General features: G+C 42.4%; 1 protein-coding gene across 2 annotated transcripts in view; it reads left to right on the top strand.

Annotated features, from left to right (window-relative positions):
• The window catches only part of CARD8 (caspase recruitment domain family member 8), a 52,823-nt gene that overhangs the window by 25,636 nt on the left and 5,317 nt on the right, over positions 1-21,870 (top strand). For both annotated transcript variants that reach the window (XM_030820964.1, XM_030820965.1), the window contains 4 exons: positions 21-250; positions 327-589; positions 10,752-10,877; positions 20,077-20,218. In XM_030820964.1, the coding sequence (XP_030676824.1) occupies positions 21-250; positions 327-589; positions 10,752-10,877; positions 20,077-20,218 (761 nt within the window). The remainder of the gene's footprint in view (positions 1-20; positions 251-326; positions 590-10,751; positions 10,878-20,076; positions 20,219-21,870) is intronic.

Here is a 21,870-nt window from a genome sequence, read left to right as displayed (position 1 = left end):
ATCGCTCTGGCTCCTTTCAGCGTTCGGTTCCCCACTGCTGGCTGGTATCTGTGGTCAGTCACCGGCCTCGGCTTCCTGGTAAGGGATGCGGTCACGTTGACGATTGCGTTTGGTTCCTGGAATCAGCACCTGGCCCTGGACCTGCAGCACCATGAACAGTGGCTGGTGGGCGGCCCCTTGTTTGACATCACGGCAGAGCCAGAGGAGGCTGTCGCCGAAATCCACCTCCCCCACTTCATCTCCCTCCAAGGTATTGTGGGGTGAGCGGAGGCTGTAGGGGCCGCTGGGGTGCATGCTGTCTCACTGCTGTTGTGGTTCTCCTGCAGCAGGTGAGGTGGACGTCTCCTGGTTCCTCGTTGCCCATTTTAAAAATGAAGGGATGGTCCTGGAGCATCCAGCCCGGGTGGAGCCTTTCTATGCTGTCCTGGAAAAGCCCAGCTTCTCTCTGATGGGCATTCTGCTGCGGATCGCCAGCGGGACCCGCCTCTCCATCCCCATCACCTCCAACACGTTGATCTATTATCACCCCCACCCCGAAGATGTTAAGTTCCACTTGTACCTTGTCCCCAGTGACGCCTTGCTAACGAAGGTAAGCTGCGTGATTTAGGAGACCAGAGAAGATGACAATTGTATTTCCAGGTTATCCCCTTGGCTCCTCCAATGGAACAGAAAGGGCAAGGCACAGTTTTCATGGAGAGCAGCATGGATCACTCTCCCCGAGGGTCATCTATAGGTGCTGAATGTTGAGCCGCATGCAACAATCCCCGTAGAAATTCAGGACTACTGAGAAGGGACCTTCCTTTTCTGGCTCTCAAGGAGGAGATGGGCAGAAGAAATAATATGCAGAGATTCTCTCACCACATTTTATTTTATTTTATTTCTGAGACAGGGTCTTGCTCTGTCACCCACGCTGCAGTACAGTGGCACAATCTCAGCTCACTACACCCTCCGCCTCCTGGGTTCAAGGGATTCTCCTGTCTCAGCCTCCTGAGTAGCTGGGATTACAGGCACACACGACGGCGCCCAGCTAATTTTTTTGTATTTTAAGTCGGGATGGGTTTCGCTATTTTGACCAGGCTGGTCTTGAACTCCTGACCTTAAGTGATCCTCCTGCCTCGGCCTCCCAAAATGCTGAGTTTACAGGCATGAGCCACTGGGCCCGGCCTCTCTCACCAAGTTTTAGCTGGATAATATCTGAATGACACTCTCACACTCACTCACATCTCTGGGGTAACTCCTTCCATTCAGTGGCATCTCCCTCTAGTGCATTTACAAAAGGCTGATGGTCCCACACCCTCTTAGGTTAGGGATGAAGCAGATGTTCTGCTTTCTGCAGCTCCATAGCTGCTGTGTTTCTGAATAAAATGCTGCTTCTATGCCTCCAGCCTTGGTGCGAAGATTATGCCAGGAAGATTTCATTAAACTTTACTGTCCTGGCACCTAACACCTTTGCATCCCAATAACAAGAGGCAGGCGCTTGCCTGGCTGTATTTAAGATGGTAACTCTGGGTACTTTAAATACAAGAGAAAACTGGCTGTGTGCGATAGCTCTCGCCTGTAATCCCAGCACTTTGGGAGGCCGAGGAGGGAGGATCACCTAAGATCAGGAGTTCAAGACCAGCCTGGCCAACATGGTGAAACCCCCATCTCTACTAAAAATACAAAAATTAGCCAGGCGTGGTGGTGTCTGTGGTTGGCAGTGTTTTTTAAAGCAGTTTGAAAATAGAAGTCCATTCTCTTCTGGCTCGTAAGGTTCCTGCTGAGAAGTCTACTGTTAATCTAATGGAGTTTCCTTTTTAGGTGACTAGATGGTTTTCTCTTGCTGATTTTCAGAATTTCCCTTCACTTGGCGTTCGACATTCTGAAGACTCCATATCATGCTGAAGTTCATGTTGCAGTGTATTTTGCTGGTGATCATTTGGGCCTCCTGTATTCAGATCTTTAAATATCTTGCTAGGCTAGGAAAATTTTTGCCAGTTATTTTCTTAGATTCTCAATTTTTTGCTTTTTCTTCTCCCTTGGAAACACCGATGATTCATAAGTTTCATTGCTTTATGTAGTCCTATAATTCTTTTTTATTTATTATTTTATTTTAGTCTGACTGGGTTAATTAAAAAGACTTGTCTTCAGGTTCTCTCCTCTGCTTGGTCTAGTCTATGATTAAAGCTTTTCACTGTATTTTTTAATTTTTCAAATGAATCTTTCATTTCTAGATGTTAATTTTTTCATTATTATTATACTTTAAGTTCTAGGGTACATGTGCACAATGTGCAGGTTTGTTACATATGTATACATGTGTCATGTTGGTGTGCTGCACCGGTTAACTTGTCATTTACATTAGGTATATCTCTTAATGCTATCCCTCCCCCATCCCTCCATCCCACGACAGGCCCCGGTGTGTGATGTTCCCCACCCTGTGTCCAAGTGTTCTCATTGTTCAATTCCCACCTATGGGTGAGAACATACGGTGTTTGGTTTTCTGTGCTTGCCATAGTTTGCTCAGAATGATGGTTTCCAGCTTCATCCATGTCTGTACAAAGGACATGAACTCATCCTTTTTTATGGCTGCGTAGTATTCCATGGTGTATATGTGCCACATTTTCTTAATCCAGTCTATCACTGATGGACATTTGGATTGGTTCCAAGTCTTTGCTACTGTGAATAGTGCCGCAATAAACATATGTGTGCATGTGTCTTTATAGCAGCATGATTTATAATCCATCCCAGTAATGGGATGGCTGGGTCAAATGGTATTTCTAGTTCTAGATCCTTGAGGAATCACCACACTGTCTTCCACAATGGTTGAAGTAGCTTAGAGTCCCACCAACAGTGTAAAGGCATTCCAGTTTCTCCACATCCTCTCCAGCACCTGTTGTTTCCTTACTTTCTAATGATCTCCATTCTAACTGGCATGAGATGGTATCTCATTGTGGTTTTGATTTTCATTTCTCTGATGACCAGTGATGATGAGCATTTTTTCATGTGTCTGTTGGCTGCATAAATGTCTTCTTTTGAGAAGTGTCTGTTCATATCCTTTGCCCACTTTTTGATGTGGTTGTTTGATTTTTTCCTTGTAAATTTGTTTGAGTTCTTTGCAGATTCTGGATATTAGCCCTTTGTCAGATGGGGAGATTGTAAAAATTGTCTCCCATTCTGTAGGTTGCCTGTTCACTCTGATGGTAGTTTCTTTTGCTGTGCAGAAGCTCTTTAGTTTAATTAGATCCCATTTGTCAATTTTGGCTTTTGCTGCCATTGCTTTTGGTGTTTTAGTCATGAAGACTTTGCCCATGCCTATGGCCTGAATGGTATTGCCTAGGTTTTCTTCTAGGGTTTTTATGGTTTTAGATCTAACATTTAAGTCTTTAATCCATCTTGAATTAATTTTTGTATAAGGTGTAAGGAAGGGATCCAGTTTCAGCTTTCTACATATGGCTAGCCAGTTTTCCACCATTTATTAAATAGGGAATCCTTTCCTCATTTCTTGTTTTTGTCAGGTTTGTCAAAGATCAGATGGTTGTAGATGTGTGGTGTTATTTCTGAGGCCTCTGTTCTGTTCCATTGGTCTATATATCTGTTTTGGTACCAGTACCATGCTGTTTTGGTTACTGTAGCCTTGTAGTATAGTTTGAACTCAGGTAGTGTGATGCCTCCAGCTTTGTTCTTTTGGCTTAGGATTGTCTTGGCAACGTGGGCTCTTTTTTGGTTCCATATGAACTTTAAAGTATTTTTTTCCAATTCTATGAAGAAAGTCTTTGGTAGTTTGATGGGGGTGGCATTGAATCTATAAATTACCTTGGGCCGTATGGCCATTTTCACAATATTGATTCTTCCTATCCATGAGCATGGAATGTTCTTCCATTTGTTTGTGTCCTCTTTTATTTCGTTGAGCAATGGATTGTAGTTCTCCGTGAAGAGGTCCTTCACATCCATTGCAAGTTGGATTCCTAGGTATTTTATTCTCTTTGAAGCAATTGTGAATGGGAGTTCACTCATGATTTGGCTCTCTGTTTGTCTGTTATTGGTGTGGAGGAATGCTCTGTGATTTTTGCACATTGATTTTGTATCCTGAGACTTTGCTGAAGTTGCTTATCAGCTTAAGGAAATTTTGGGCTGAGACAGTGGGGTTTTCTAAATATACAGTCATGTCATCTGCAAACAGGGACAATTTGACTTCCTCTTTTCCTAATTGAATACCCTTTATTTCTTTCTCTTGCCTCACTGCCCTGGCCAGAACTTCCAACACTATGTTGAATAGGAGTGGTAAGAGAGGGCATCCCTCTCTTGTGCCAGTTTTCAAAGGGAATGCTTCCAGTTTTTGCCCATTCAGTATGATATTGGCTGTGGGTTTGTCATATATAGCTCTTATTATTTTTAAATATGTCCCATCAATACCTCGTTTACTTAGAGTTTTTAGCATGAAGCGCTGTTGAATTTTGTTGAAGGCCTTTTCTGCATCTATTGAGATAATCATGTGGTTTTTGTCTTTGGTTCTGTTTACGTGATGGATTATGTTTATTGATTTGCACATGTTGAGCCAGCCTTGCATCCCAGGGATGAAGCCAACTTGGATAAGCTTTTTGATGTGCTGCTGGATTCGGTTTGCCAGTATTTTATTGAGGATTTTTGCATCGATGTTCATCAGGGATATTGGTCTAAAATTCTCTTTTTTTGTTGTGACTCTGCCAGGCTTTGGTATCAGGATGATGTTGGCCTCATAAAATGAATTAGGGAGGATTCCCTCTTTTTCTATTGATTGGAGTAGTTTCAGAAGGACTGGTACCAGCTCCTTTTTGTACCTCTGGTAGAATTTGGCTGTGAATCTGATTCTGGACTTTTTTAGGTTGGTAGGTTATTAATTATTGCCTCAATTTCAGAACCTGTTATTGGTCTATTCTGGGATTCAAATTCTTCCTGGTTTAGTCTTGGGAGTGTGTATGTGTCCAGGAATTTATCCATTTCTTCTAGATTTTCTAGTTTATTTGTGTAGAGGTGTTTGTAGTATTCTCTGATTGTAGTTTGTATTTCTGTGGGATTGGTGGTGATATCCTCTTTATCATTTTTTATTGCATCTATTTGATTTTTCTCTCTTTTCTTTTTTATTAGTCCTGCTAGCGATCTATCAATTTTGTTGATCTTTTCAAAAAACCAGCTCCTAGATTCATTGATTTTTTTGAAGGGCTTTCTTTTTTGTGTCTGTATCGCCTTCAGTTCTGCTCTGATCTTAGTTATTTCTTGCCTTCTGCTAGCTTTTGAATTTGTTTGCTCTTGCTTCTCTAGTTCTTTTAATTGTGATGTTAGTGTGTCAATTTTAGATCTTTCCTGCTTTCTCTTGTGGGCATTTTGTGCTATAAATTTCCGTCTACACACTGCTTTAAATGTGTCCCAGAGATTCTGGTACGTTGTGTCTTTGTTCTCATTGGTTTCAAAGAACATCTTTATTTCTGCCTTCATTTCGTTATTTACCCAGTAGTCATTCAGGAGCAGGTTGTTCAGTTTCCGTGTAGTTGTGCGGTTTTGAGTGAATTTCTTAATCCTGAGTTCTAGTTTGATTGCCCTGTGGTCTGAGAGACAGTTTGTTATAATTTCTGTTCTTTTACCTTTGCTGAGGAGTGCTTTACTTCCAACTATGTGGTCAATTTTGGAATAAGTGTGATGTGGTGCTGAGAAGAATGTACATTCTGTTGATTTGGGGTGGAGAGTTCTGAACATGTCTGTTAGGTCTGCTTGGTGCGGAGCTGAGTTCAAGTACTGGATATCCTTGTTAACCTTCTGTCTCATTGATCTGTCTAATGTTGACAGTGGGGTGTTAAAGTCTCCCATTATTATTGTGTGGGAGTCTAAGTCTCTTTGTAGGTCTCTAAGGACTTGCTTTATGAATCTGGGTGCTCCTGTATTGGGTGCATATATATTTAGGATAGTTAGCTCTTCTTGTTGGATTGATCCCTTTAACATTATGTAATGGCCTTCTTTGTCTCTTTTGATCTTTGTTGGTTTAAAGTCTGTTTTATCAGAGGCTGGGATTGCAACCCCTGCTTTTTTTTGTTTTCCATTTGCTTGGTAGATCTTCCTCCATCTCTTTATTTTGAGCCTATGTGTGCCTCTGCATGTGAGATGGGTCTCCTGAATACAGCACACTGATGGGTCTTTAACTGGGGCATTTAGCCCATTTACATTTAAAGTTAATATTGTTATGTGTGAATTTGATCCTGTCATTATGATGTTAGCTGGTTATTTAGTTGATGCACTTTCTTCCTAGCATTGATGGTCTTTACAATTTGGCATGTTTTTGCAGTGGCTGGTACTGGTTGTTCCTTTCCGTTTAGTGCTTCCTTCAGGAGCTCTTGTAAGGCAGGCCTGGTGGTGACAAAATCTCTCAGCATTTGCTGGTCTGTAAGGGATTTTATTTCTTTTTCACTTATGAAGCTTAGTTTGGCTGGATATGAAATTCTGGGTTGAAAATTCTTTTCTTTAAGAATGCTGAATTTTGGCCCCCACTCTCTTCTGGCTTGTAGGGTTTCTGCCGAGAGATCCGCTGTTAGTCTGATGGGCTTCCCTTTGTGGGTAACCCGACCTTTCTTTCTGGCTGCCCTTAACATTTTTTCCTTCATTTCAACTTTGGCGAATCTGACAATTATGTGTCTTGGGGTTGCTCTTCTCGAGGAGTATCTTTGTGGCATTCTCTGTATTTCCTGAATTTCAAAGTTGGCCTCTCTTGCTAGGTTGGGGAAGTCCTCCTGGATAATATCCTGAAGAGTGTTTTCCAACTTGGTTCCATTCTCCCCGTCACTTTCAGGTACACCAATCAGACGTAGATTTGGTCTTTTCACGTAGTCCCATATTTCTTGGAGGCTTTGTTCGTTTCTTGTTACAATTTTTTCTCTGAACTTCTCTTTTTGCTTCATTTCATTAATTTGATCTTCATTCACTGATACCCTTTCTTCCACTTGATCAGATCAGCTTGTGTACACGTCACATAGTTCTCGTTCCATGGTTTTCAGCTCCATCAGGTCATTTAAGGACTTCTCTACACTGTTTATTGTAGTTAGCCATTCGTCTAATCTTTTTTCAAGGTTTTTACCTTTTTTGCAATGGGTTCGAACATCCTTCTTTAGCTCAGAGAAGTTTGTTACTACTGATTGTCTGAAGCCTTCTTCTCTCAACTTGTCAAAGTCATTCTCCGTCCAGCTTTGTTCCATTGCTGGAGAGGAGCTACATTCCTTTGGAGAAGAAGAGGCTCTCTGATTTTTAGAATTTTCAGCTTTTCTGCTCTGGTTTCTCCCCATGTTTGTGGTTTTATCTACCTTTGGTCTTTGATGATGGTGACATACAGATGGGGTTTTGGTGTGGATGTCCTTTCTGTTAGTTTTTCTTCTAACAGTCAGGACCCTTAGCTGCAGGTCTGTTGGAGTCTGCTGGAGGTCCACTTCAGACCCTGTTTGCCTGGGTATCACCAGCGGAGGCTGCAGAACAGCAAATATTGCAGAACGGCAAATGTTGCTGCCTGATCCTTCCTCTGGAAGCTTCATCTCAGAGAGGCACCTGGCTGTATGACGTGTCAGTCAGCCCCTACTGGGAGATGTCTCCAAGTTAGGCTACTCAGGGGTCAGGGACCCACTTGAGGTGGTAGTCTGTCTGTTCTCAGATCTCAAGCACCATGCTGGGAGAAGCACTACTCTCTTCAAAGCTGTCAGACAGGGACGTTTAACTCTGCAGAAGTTTCTGCTGCCTTTTGTTCAGCTATGTCCTGCCCCCATAGGTGGAATCCACAGAGGCAGGCAGGCCTCCTTGAGCTGCGGTGGGCTCCATCCAGTTCAAGCTTGTAGGCCACTTTGTTTACCTACTCAAGCTTCAGCAATGGTGGATGCCCCTCCCCCAGCCTTGCTGCCACCTTGCAGTTCGATCTCAGACTGCTGTGCCAGCAATGAGTGAGGCTCCATGGGCGTGGGACCTTCCGAGCCAGGCCTGGGGTATTATCTCCTGGTGTGCCATTTGCTAAGGCTGTTGGAAAAGCACAGTATTAGGGTGGGAGTGTCCTGATTTTCCAGGTACCATCTGTCATGGCTTCCCTTTGCTAGGAAAGGGAATTCCCTGACCTCTTGCACTTCCCGCGTGAGGTAATGCCCCGCCCTGCTCTGTGGGCTGCACCCACTGTCTGACAAGCCCCAGTGAGGGGAACCCGGTACCTCAGTTGGAAATGCAGAAATCAGCTGTCTTCTGCATTGCTCAGGCTGGGAGCTGCAGACTGGAGCTGTTCCTATTTGGCCATCTTGGAAACTCCCTCTAGATGTTAATTTTTTTAAGATATCTGTCTCATTGGTAAATCTCTAGTTCACATCCTGAATTAATTTTCAGACTTTTTTTTTGTATTAGTTTTCAGATTTATCTTGCATCTCTTACTGAGATTCTTTAAGCTCAATCTTTTGAATTTATCTGGCACTTTGAAAATTGCATTTTGGTTAGGATCCATTGGTAGAGAATTACTGTGTTCCTTTGGGGATGTCATAAAACCCTGATTTTTCATACTTCCATTATTATAATGCTGTGTCCCCACCCAAATCTCATTTTGAATTGTAGCTCCCATAATCCCCTCAAGTTGTGGGAGGTGATTGAATCATGGGACAGGTTTCTCCTGTGTTGTTCTCGTGATAGCAAGTAAGTCTCATGAGATCTGATGGTTTTATAAAGGGGAGGTTCCTGCACAGGCTCTCTCTTGCCTGCCGCCATGTAAGACATGACTTTGCTCCTCCTTTGCCGTCTATCATGATTGTGAGGCCTCCCCAGCCATGTGGAACTGTGAGTCAATTCAACTTCGTTCATTTATGAATTACTCATTCTTGGGCAGTCCTTTATAGCAGCATATGAATGGACTAATACATCTATTCAACAAATATTTATTGTGTGCCTTGTATATTCCAGGTACTATTTTAGGGGATGGGGATGCATCAGTGAAGAAATAGTGAAAAACATGACAACGTCTGATATTATATGGAATGTTCATGCTATAGGAAAAATATATGTGTGGATAGTAAGAACTCTAAAAAATAAAGAATGCTGTTCCATTCTTTGAAAATAAGTATAGCAGTATGTCTCTCAACCTCTGCAGAAATTGGTCCATAATGATAAACCTGCCAATGTTATACTGATGTGTTTGGTTCTTATACTTCCTGTCTGTTGTTATAATTTACATTGAATATATCTGTTCATTTAAAATAATCATTCATTAGAGATGGCATGATACATCATGTCTTTCCTCTGTCAGTTTCTTTTTATCCTTCTGGAGTTGGTTCTCTTTATAGGCATATGTGTGATGCCTCCCAGATAGGTCTCCACATCCTTTCTCTGCTTAATTCCCATCATGAATTCATCCCTTTCCTCAATGCGACTTGAATTTTTTTCTTTTATTTGATCTTCCAGGCCCAGTTTAGGTTTCAGCTTTGCCCATCCTTTCTTCATCGATATCATTGATATTTTTAAATTAATATAATATGCACATAATATATTGCTCCATAATTTTCACAGTGGACATGCCCATGTATCCAGCACCCAGAGCAAGATACAGAACATCACCAGCTTCCCTGAGGCCCCCTTGAACCCTCTCCCAGTCATTACCCCATGGGTGTCTAACAGCTGGACTAATAATACCACCTACTGTCATTGCTTTTAGTTTAAATTCTTGTTCGTTAATTCCATAAAGTCTCTACTGAGTTGCACCTGAGTCTTCTGAAAGGTTTTCTTATTGATTGAATTCCATTCTATGTCTTTGGTGGCTGCTCAGATAGTTCTGAGGTCTCACTTTCTGTTCCAGCTGCTAGTTCTCTCAGAGGGGACTTCATTCTTCTGTATCTGCTCACCGGTACTCAGGTGGCCGAGCATCTCACAGCAACCCTGTGATGGAGAGAAGTAACATCTCTACTCTCGCCCATCATAAACTTGTTCACAGACACAGCCAAGCTACCAGTCCTCAGCAGAGGCACCAAAACAAAGCCTCTTTGTCCTTGGGTTTTATAAGTCCCCTGGCCAAACTCTTCACAGTGTAAAAATAAAATCAAACTATACAATAATTTATGATAAGTTTACCATTCACAAGAAATCCTTTGGCTCTGAGATGTCCGTCAGCAAAATGTTAATAATATATCTTTTTTGCATAGAGGCATATTTACATCTATCTATCTAGTTTATCACTCTACCATCTGTCTGTCTATTTATCTCTGTGTGTCCTTCTGGGTCTTGGCTACATGGGTGTGTCCACTGTGAAAATTATGGAGCAATAAATTATTTGCATATTTTATTAATTAAAAATATAATCTATCATCATCTCAATTTTTTTTTTGAAATGCAGTCTCACTCTGTCACCCAGGCTGGAGTGCCGTGGCGAGATCTCGGCTCACTGCAACCTCTGCCTCCTGGGTCGAAGCAATTCTCCTACCTCAGCCTCCCAAGTAGTTGGGATTACAGACGTGCGTCACCACGCCCAGCTCATTTTTGTATTTTTAGAAGAGATGGGGCTTCACCATGTTGGCCAGGCTGGTCTCGAACTCCTGACCATAGGTGACCCACCTGTCTCGGCCTCCCAGAGTGCTGGGATTACAGCCATGAGCCACCGTGCCCGGCCTTATCATCTCAATCTTTGCATCAACTGAATCATATCCTACGTGCTACTTAATACAATATATAGAAAACTTTGTATGCCACTGTTTGTGCTTATTTCCTTTTTTGTGTGCTTTCTAATGTTTCTCCTCCTTCTTCCTCAGATGATAGATGATGAAGAAGATCGCTTCTGTGGTGTGCGTTTACAGACATCACCTCCAGTGGAACCCCTGAACTTTGGTGCCCGTTATATCGTGTCTAATTCTGCTCATCTGGAAATAATACCCACGGTTGGTAGAATTCAAATCTAACACAGCAGATTTCAGAATATTTTGTACTGTTGAAACAAATAGAAGAATTTTAGCAAAATGCAATTTCTTTCATTAATCACAAATACAAAGTTTTTAAAAATTGAAAATACAGGAAAACAGTCTTAACCAAATTACATATTTCTAAGACCTTAACACAAGCAGTGGTAACATTTTAGCATTTGGGGCACTTATATTGTGATTTAAACTGTACATTTAGTTATCTGAATTGAAGTTTCCACTTCTCTGTTATGGTTCCCTACAGGTCTGACATCTTGTCTGGCTAAGTCACTTAACAAGTATTTTTTAAGGTGTTTGAATGAAGAAATATAATATCTTGGCTGGGCTCAGTAGCTCACACCTGTAATCTCAGCACTTTGGGAGGCCGAGGCAGGCAGATCATGAGTCAAGAGTTCGAGACCAGCCTGACCAACATGGTGAAACCCCTTCTCTACTAAAAAATACACAAAAAATGAGCCGGGCATGGTGGCATGCGCCTGTAATCCCAGCTACTCAGGAGGCTGAGGCAGGAGAATCACTTGAACCCGGGAGCTGGAGATTGCAGTGAGCTGAGATCATGCCACTGCACTCCACCCTGGGCAACAGAGTCGGACTCCATCTCAAAAACAAAAACATAAAATTAAAAAAAATAAAAGAAATATGATATCTTATATTATGTATTACATTTTTGTATTTTTACTGGAGATTACAGGTGTGAGCCACTGTGCCCAGAGCTTATCTATGTTTTATAGCCTTATGTTCCAGGCTGCTCTTTGTTAGGAGAGAAGTGATTTATTTGAACTGCCTGAGGGTAGAAAGGGAGCAATTTCTGAGCTACTTCTTGTTAGAAGGAAATTTTTTTGCTGGGGAATCTCTTCACCCTATCTACCTAAATGATTTTCTATCTCTGTTAACAACAGCCAGACAGTTCCTGGAAGCTCAGTTGTCCTTCAGGCAAGATACATTCTTGGTTATTGCAGGACCTTGCATAAACATTGCTGGTATGGAGATAAATAAAATACAGGGAGTTCCTTACAAAAAAAAAATACAACATAGTAAGCATGGCATAAGAAATGGTCATCGTAAGGCTGGGCACGGTTGCTTAGGCCTGTAATCCCAGTACTTCGGGAAGCCAAGGTGGACAGATCACTTGAAGTCAGGAGTTCGAGACCAGCCTGGCCAACACGGTGAAACCTCATCTCTACTAAAAATACAAAAATTAGCTGGGATTAGTGGCGTGCAGCTGTAGTCCCAGCTACTCAGGAGGCTGGGCAGGAGAATCACTTGAACCCATGAGGTAAAGGTTGTAGTGAGCCGAGATCACACCACTGCACTCCAGCCTGGGCGACAGAGCAAGACTCTGTCTCAAAAACAAAAACAAACAAACAAAGAAATGGCAATTGTAATATGAGGTGATAATCTTGAGCAAGGTAAAATCTCCTTAGAGTCATCTTTCTTTTAAAAAGATGGAGAACCGAGGCCGGGAGCCATGGCTCATACCCATAATCCCAGCACTTTGGAAGGCTGAGACAGACATGATCATGAGGTCAGGAGATTGAGACCATCCTGGCTAACACGGTGAAGCCCTGTCTCTACTAAAAATACAAAAAATTAGTTGGGTGTGGTGGCACATGCCTGTAGTCCCAGCTACTCAGGAGGCTGAAGCAGGAGAATCACTTGAACCTGGGAAGCAGAGGTTGCAGTGAGCTGAGAACGAGCCACTGCCCTTCAGCCTGGGTGACAGAGTGAGACTCCATATCAAAAAAAAAAAAAAAGGAGAAACAAGGACTTCATGTCTTAGAATTTTTAAATTACTATTTTCCGGTTCATTCCAAGATGGCCAAATAGGAATAGCTCCGGTCTGCAGCTCCCAGTGTGATTGATATAGAAGATGGGTGATTTCTGCATTTCTAACCGAGGTACCTGGTTCATCTCATTGGGACTGGTTGGAAAGTGGGTGCAGCCCACGGAGGGCAAGCCGAAGCAGCGCAGGGCATTGCCTCACCCGGGAAGTGCAAGGGGTTGGGGGATTTCCCTTTCCTAGCCAAGGGAAGCCGTGACAGACTGTACCGGGAAAATTGGGACACTGCCACCTAAACACTGCGTTTTTCCAACGGTCTTAGCAAATGGCACCCCAGGAGATTATATCCTGCACCTGGCTCAACGGGTCCCATGCCCATGGAGCCTTGCTCACTGCTAGTCCAAGATCGAACTGCGAGGCTGCAAGCCTGGCTGGAGGAGGGGTGTCCACCATTGCTGAGGCTTGAGTAGGTAAACAAAGCAGCTGGTAAGCTCGAAGTGGGTGGAGCCCACTGCAGCTCAATGACGCCCAAGTGCCTGCCACCTCTGGTGGCAGGGCATAGCAGGACAAAAGGCACCACAAACTTCTGCAGACTTAAATGTCCCTGTCTGACAGCTCTGAAGAGAGCAGTGGTTCTACCAGCATGGTGTTTGAGCTCTGTCTACTCAAGTGGTCCCTGACCCCCTTGTAGCCTAACTTGGAGACACCTCCCAGTATGGGTCGACTGACACCTCATACAGCTGGGTGCCTCTCTGAGACGAAGCTTCCAGAGGAAGGATCAGGCAGCAATATTTGCTTTTCTGAAATATTTGCTGTTCTGCAGCCTCTGCTGGTGATACCTAGGCAAACAGGGTATGGAGTGGACTGCCAGCAAACTCCAACAGATCTGCAGCTGAGGGACCTGACTGTTAGAAGGAAAACTGACAAACAGAAAGGAATAGCATCAACATCAACAAAAAGGACATCCACACCAAAACCTCATCTGTAGGTCACCAACATCAAAGATCAAAGGTAGATAAAACCACAAAGATGGGGAGAAACCAGAGCAGAAAAGTTGAAAATTCTAAAAACCAGAGCACTCCTTCTCCTCCAAAGGATTGAAGCTCCTCACCAGCAATGGGACAAAGCTGGACAGAGAATGACTTTGACGAGTTGACAGAAGTAGGCTTCAGGAAGTCGGTAATAACAAACATCTCCAAGCTAAAGGAGAATGTTCAAAGGAAAACCTTGAAAAAAGATTAGACGAATGGCTAACTAGAATAAACAGTGCAGAGAAGATATTAAATGACCTGATGGAGCTGAAAACCACAGCATGGGAACTACGTGACACGTGCACAAGCTTCAGAAGCCAATTCGATCAAGTGGAAGAACTGATATCAGTGATTGAAGATCAAATTAATGAAATGAAGCAAGAAGAGAAATTTAGAGAAAAAAGAGTAAAAAGAAACGAACAAAGCCTCCAAGAAATATGGGACTATGTGAAAAGACCAAATATACATTTGATTGGTGTACCTGAAAGTGACGGGGAGAATGGAACCAAGTTGGAAAACACTCTTCAGGATATTATCCAGGAGAACTTCTCCAACCTAGCAAGGCAGGCCAACATTCAAATTCAGGAAATACAGAGAACACAACAAAGATATTCCTCAAGAAGAGCAACCCCAAGACACATAATTGTCAGATTGACCAAAGTTGAAATGAAGGAAAAAATGTTTAGGGCAGCCAGAGGGAAAGGTTGGGTTACCCACAAAGGGAAGCCCATCAGACTAACAGCGGATCTCTCGGCAGAAACCTTACAAGCCAGACGAGACTGGGAGCCAAAATTCGCATTCTTAAAGAAAAGAATTTTCAACCCAGAATTTCATATCCAGCCAAACTAAGCTTCATAAGTGAAGGAGAAATAAACTCCTTTACAGACAAACAAATGCTGAGAGATTTTGTCACCATCAGGCCTGCCTTACAAGAGCTCCTGAAGGAAGCACTAAACATGGAAAGGAGCAACCATTACCAGCCACTGCAAAAAATGCCAAATTGTAAAGACCATCAATGCTAGGAAGAAACTGCATCAACTAATGTGCAAAATAACCAGCTAACATCATAATGACAGGATCAAATTCACACGTAACAATATTAGCTTTAAATGTAAATGGGCTAAATGCCCCAATTAAAAGACACAGAGCGGCAAATTAGATAAAAGAGTCAAGACCCATCAGTGTGCTGTATTCAGGAGACCCATCTCACATGCAGAGACACACATAGGCTCAAAATAAAGGGATCTACCAAGAAAGTGGAAAACAAAAAAAGCAGAGGTTGCAATCCTAGCCTCTGATAAAACAGACTTTAAACCAACAAAGATCAAAAGAGACAAAGAAGGCCATTACATAATGTTAAAGGGATCAATTCAACAAGAAGAGCTAACTATCCTAAATATATATGCACCCAATACAGGAGCACCCAGATTCATAAAGGAAGTCCTTAGAGACCTACAAAGAGACTTAGACTCCCACACAATAATAATGGGAGACTCTAACACCCCACTGTCAATATTAGACAGATCAACGAGACAGAAGGTTAACAAGGATATCCAGGACTTGAACTCAGCTCTGCAGCAAGCTGACCTAATACACATCTACAGAACTCTCCACCCCAAATCAACAGCATATACATTCTTCTCAGCACCACATCACACTTATTCCAAAATTGACCACATAGTTGGAAGTGAAGCAGTCCTCAGCAAATGTAAAAGAACAGAAATCACAACAAACTGTCTCTGAGACCACAGTGCAATCAAATTAGAACTCAGGATTAAGAAATTCACTCAAAACCATACAACTACATGGAAACTGAACAACCTGCTGCTGAATGACTACTGGGTAAATAACGAAATGAAGGCAGAAATAAAGATGTTCTTTGAAACCAAGGAGAACAAAGACACAATGTACTAGAGTCTCTGGGACACATTTAAAGCAGTGTGTAGAGGGAAATTTATAGCACGAAATGCCCACAGGAGAAAGCAGGAAAGATCTAAAATCAACACCCTAACTTCACAATTAAAAGAGCTAGAGAGGCAAGAGCAAACAAATTCAAAAACTAGCAGAAGGCAAGAAATAACTAAGATCGGAGCAGAACTGAAGGAGATAGAGACACACACACACACACACACACACACACACACACACACACACACACAAACCCTTCAAAAAATCCATGAATCTAGGAGCTGGTTTTTTGAAAAGATCAGCAAAATTGATAGATCACTAGCAAGACTAATAAAGAAGAAAAGAGAAGAATCAAATAGACGCAATAAAAAATGATAAAGGGGAGATCACACCACTGATCCCGCAGAAACACAAACTACCATCACAGAATACTATAAACACCTCTACGCAAATGAACTAGAAAATCTAGAAGAAATGGATAAATTCCTGGACACATACACACTCCCAAGACTAAACCAGGAAGAAGTTGAATCGCTGAATAGACCAATAACAGGCTCTGAAATTGAGGCAATAATTAATAGCCTACCAACCAAAAAAAGTCCAAGACCAGATGGTTTCACAGCCGAATTCTACCAGAGGTACAAAAAGGAGCTGATACCATTCCTTCTGAAACTATTCCAATCAATAGAAAAAGAGGGAATCCTCCCTAACTCATTTTATGAGGCCAACATCATCCTGATACCAAAGCCTGGCAGAGACACAACAAAAAGAATTTTAGACCAATATCCCTGATGAACATCGATGCAAAAATCCTCAATAAAATACCAGCAAACCGAATCCAGCAGCACATCAAAAAGCTTATCCACCAAGATCAGGTTGGCTTCATCCCTGGGATGCAAGGCTGGCTCAACATATGCAAGTCAATAAACCTTATCCGTCACATAAACAGAACCAAAGACAAAAACCACATGATTATCTCAATAGATGCAGAAAAGGCCTTTGACAATATTCAACAGCCTTTCATACTAAAAACTCTGAATAAACTAGGTATTGATGGAATGTATCTCAAAACAATAAGAGCTATTTATGACAAACCCACAGCCAGTATCATACTGAATGGGCAAAAACTGGAAGCATTCCCTTTGAAAACTGGCACAAGACAGGGATGCCCTCTCTCACCACTCCTATTCAACAGAGTGTTGGAAGTTCTGGCCAGGGCAATCAAGCAGGAGAAAGAAATAAAGGGTATTCAATTAGGAAAAGAGGAAGTCAAATTGTCCCTGTTTGCAGAAGACATGATTGTATATTTAGAAAACCCCATCGTCTCAGCCCAAAATCTCCTTAAGCTGATTGATAAGCAACTTCAGCAAAGTCTCAGGATACAAAATCAATGTGCAAAAATCGCAAGCATTCCTCCACACCAATAACAGACAGAGAGCCAAATTGTGAGTGAACTCCCATTCACAATTGCTTCAAAGAGTATAAAATACCTAGGAATCCAACTTGCAAGGGATATGAAAGACCTCTTCAAGGAGAACTACAAACCACTGCTCAACGAAATAAAAGAGGACACAAACAAATGGAAGAACATTCCATGCTCATGGATAGGAAGAATCAATATCGTGAAAATGGCCATATGGCCCAAGGTAATTTATAGATTCAATGCCATCTCCATTAAGCTACCAATGACTTTCTTCACAGATTTGGAAAAAACTACTTTAAAGTTCATATGGAACCAAAACAGAGCCCACATTGTCAAGACAATCCTAAGCGAAAATAAAGCTGGAGGCATCACACTACCTGAGTTCAAACTATACTACAAGGCTACAGTAACCAAGACAGCATACTACTGGTACCAAAACAGAGATATAGAGCAATGGAACAGAATAGAGGCCTCAGAAATAACACCACATATCTACAACCATCTGATCTTTGACAAACGTGACAAAAACAAAAAATTGGGAAAGGATTCCCTATTTAATAAATGGTGCTGGGAAAACTGGCTAGCCATATGTAGAAAGCTGAAACTGGATCCCTTCCTTACACCTTATTCAAAAATTAATTCAGGATGGATTAAAGACTTAAATGTTAGACCTAAAACCATAAAAACCCTAGAAGAAAACCTAGGCAATACCATTCAGTACATAGGCATGGGCAAGGAATTCATGACTAAAACACCAAAAGCAATGGCAGCAAAAGCCAAAATTGACAAATGGGATCTAATTAAACTAAAGAGCTTCTGCACAGCAAAAGAAACTACCATCAGCGTGAACAAGCAACCTACAGAATGGGAGAAAATTTTTGCAATCTACTCATCTGACAAAGGGCTAATATCCAGAATCTACAAAGGACTTAAACAAATTTACAAGAAAAAATCAATCCCATCAAAAAGTGGGCAAAGGATATGAACAGACACTTTTCAAAAGAGGACATTTATGCAGCCAACAGACACATGAAAAAATGCTCATCATCACTGGTCGTCAGAGAAATGAAAATCAAAACCACAATGAGATACCATCTCACACCAGTTAGAATGGTGATCATTAAAAAGTCAGGAAACAACAGGTACTGGAGAGAATGTGGAGAAATAGGAACACTTTTACACTGTTAGTGGGACTGTAAATTAGTTCACCCATTGTGGAAGACAGTGTGGCGATTCCTCAAGGATCTGGAGCTAGAAATAACCATTTGACCCAGCAATCCCATTACTGGGTATATACCCAAAGGATTATAAATCATGCTACTATAAAGACACATGCACATGTATGTTTATTGGGGCACTATTCACAATAGCAAAGACTTGGAACCAACCCAAATGTCCATCAGTGATAGACTGGATTAAGAAAATGTGGCATATATACACCATGGAATACTATGCAGCCATAAAAAAGGATGAGTTCATGTCCTTTGTAGGGATATGGCTGAAGCTGGAAACCATCATTCTGAGCAAACTATGGCAAGGACAGAAAACAGAACACCTCATGTTCTCACTCACAGGTGGGAATTGAACAATGAGAACACTTGGACGCAGGGCGGGGAGCATCACGCACTGGGGCCTGTCGTGGGGTTTGGGGCATGGGGGAGGGATAGCATTAGGAGAAATACCTAATGTAAATGATGAGTTAATGGGTGCAGCAAACCAACACGGGACATGTATCCATAAGTAACAAATCTGCACATTGTGCACATGTACCCTAGAACTTAAAGTATAACAAAAAAAGAAAAAAAGAATTTTTAAATTACTGTTTTCCAAGAGTTGTAGGGCTTATTTCCTAAAGAAACTAGAGATTTGCATGAACTAAGCTTTTCCTAATTCTGTCCTGCCTATGAGGTTAGCTCCTATTCCCCAGGGCAGCTTTGGTTAGGAATCTTGGGGAAGTCAGGTGCAGAACGAAGAGAAGGAAGGACATGAAAGCACGGTGCCACTCTGACCCTTGGCTTCCCAGTGAGGCCAAGACAGACCTGATGAGCTGCCTTTGCCAGTTTTCCCCCATTTCTGTACAGTCTGAGATTCTGAGTTAGTAGCGTTATTATTTTGTTTGTTTGTTTGTTTTTGAGATGGAATATTGCTCTTGTCGCCCAGGCTGGAGTGCAGTGGCGTCATCTTGGCTCACTGCAACCTCCATCTCCCAGGTTCAAGCGATTTTCCTGCCTCAGCCTCCCAAGAACCTGGGATTATAGGCACCCACCACCATGCCCAGCTAATTTGTTGTATTTTTAGTAGAGACGGGGTTTCACCATGTTGGCCAGGCTGGTCTCAAACTCCTGACCTCAGGTGATCTGCCTGTCATGGCCTCCCAAAGTGCTGAAATTACAGGTGTGAGTCACTGTACCTGGCCAACACCTCGAATTTTTATACTCAGTTCAGATCATTTTTCTCTGACTCATGGGGTGTTGAGAGCTAGGTTACTCTTGCTTTCATAGAATGAAATTATTTCCTAACATTGTACATTTAAAAGGATGTTTACCAGCTGGGCATAGTGGCTCATGCCTATAATCCTAACACTTTGGGAGGCTGGCGGGGGGGGTGGGGGGCGGATCATGAGGTCAGGAGTTCGAGACCAGCCTGGCCAATATGGTGAAGCCCCGTCTCTACTAAAAATACAAAAATTAGCTGGGCATGGTGGTACACACTTGTAATCTCGGCTACTGGGGAGGCTGAGGCAGGAGAATCGCTTGAACCTGGGAGTTGGAGGTTGCAGTGAGCTGAGATTGCGCTACTGCACTCCAGCCTGGGTGACAGAGCAAGACCCCGTCTCAAAACAGAAACAAAAACAAAAACAGGATGTTCAGGATGTTTACCTCTCTCCCTCTGTTTCCCCCTCAACTAGCCATGACATTGTGTAGAAAACAGGGGTTAAGTTCCATTGGCTAGTTCACCGTAGGGAGCCGGGCCTTTCCACCCTCCACTGCTTCAAGTCAACTGTTGTGTTTCCTCTAGGAGTTGAAATTGTCCTACAGGAGCCCTGGAGAAATCCAGCACTTCTCAAAATTCTATGCTGGGCAGATGAAAGAACCCATTCAACTTGAAATTACTGAAAAAAGACATGAGACTTTGGTCTGGAAGACTGTGGTGAAGCCAGGTAGGTGAGTGGGTGAGACTGGCATTTTAGGTGAGGGGAAAATGCACCTCTAACATTGGATGTCAAAGGTGAAAGCCTGTTTATGATTCCAGCCCAGATAAGAACTCCATTGTCAGTGTATCGCCAATGTGAGGAAAACGAAAGTGATGGCCGTGGTTTATCCATAGGAAGTGAAATGCTCAAGGGGCCAGAGAATGGGGATGGCCATGGGAATGGAAACCCCTCACACCTGGGGGTAAAGAACAGGAGGTTTTTTTTTTTTTCGGAGTCTTGCTGTGTTGCCCAGGCTGGAGTGCAGTGATGCGATCTCGGCTCACTGCAACCTCTGCCTCCTGGTTCAAGTGATTCTCCTGCCTCAGTCTCCCGAGTAGCTGGGATTACAGATGCGCGCCACCACTCTTGGCTAATTTTTTTATTTTTAGTAGAGATGGGGGTTTGCCCTGTTGGCCAAGCTGGTCTTAAACTCCTACCTCAAGTGATCCACCCACCTCGGCCTCCCAAAGCATTGGGATTACAGGAATGAGCCACCGCGCCTGGCCAAAAACAGAAAATTTAGAATTTTAGGTCAGAACGAACCTAAAGACTACTTCATTCCATTTTCTGCACAATTTAATAATTTCTTCCATACTCACCTTTCTTATTTTTGGGGGTGTCATATTCCTTCAGATAGTCTGATGAAAAATCCTGTAAAATGTTTCATTCATTCATACAAACTCAACATCATAAATATAATTTCATGGAATTTAGAAACTCCCAGAAAAGTTATCGAAGATCTCCTTATAGGTCCTTGAATCTCTGTGGATACACTTAAGTGTCTCCAATACTTGCAAATGTCATCCTCTGTTTGAATACCTACAATGATGCAGAAATCAGTGTCTTCCATTGCAGCAGATCATTATCTTCGATACCACATTAGGAAAATTTCAGTACGGCTCTATCAAGAGAAGGACATTAAGATAACACTTGCATAGGAACTGTAAATTGCTTTAACCTTTTAGGTAGTAATATGTACATACATTAATTTAAATATTGCCCCTTGTGGCCAGGATTGGTGGCTCATGTGCTTTAGGAGGCTGAGGCGAGAGGATCACTTGAGGTCAGGAGTTGGAGACCAGCCTAGGCAACATGGTGAAACCCCATCTCTACAAAAAATACAAAAATTAGGTGGGCATGGTAGTATGTGCCTGTAGCCCCAGCTACTTGGAGGCTGAGGTGGTTGGCTCACTTGACCCCAGAGGGAGGAGGGAGCAGTGAGCCGAGTTTGTACCACTGCACTTCAGCCTGAGCAACAGAGCGAGACCCTGTCTCAAAAAAGAAAAAAAATTGTCCCTTGAACAAAAACCACTTTTAGAAATCTATACTATAATGTAAGAGTACACATATGAAGGGAAATTATATGCAGTGATATTCCTTGAAGCATTACTTGTAGGGAGGGAAAAATGAACCCAACCTGAATGCCCAGGAATCTGGGAATAGTTGAACAAACGTATGCATTCTTTTGGAATATGAGTACCTTGTAGAATATTTTGGAACAATTTCAAATGGGTTTTGCCTGTTTCTGCTCATGTATTTTAGTATTTTGGGAAAATACTGTCATAGTGTTGATGGTATTGGCTAATCTGGCCCTTGTGGTCGTCAGTCACTGGTCTTCC

Source organism: Nomascus leucogenys, chromosome 10 (assembly GCF_006542625.1).
Source record: "Nomascus leucogenys isolate Asia chromosome 10, Asia_NLE_v1, whole genome shotgun sequence".
In the NCBI taxonomy this organism is placed as follows: domain Eukaryota; kingdom Metazoa; phylum Chordata; class Mammalia; order Primates; family Hylobatidae; genus Nomascus; species Nomascus leucogenys.
The sequence above is the reverse complement of the archived record's forward strand: the minus strand, read 5'-3'. Positions and strand labels throughout refer to the sequence as shown.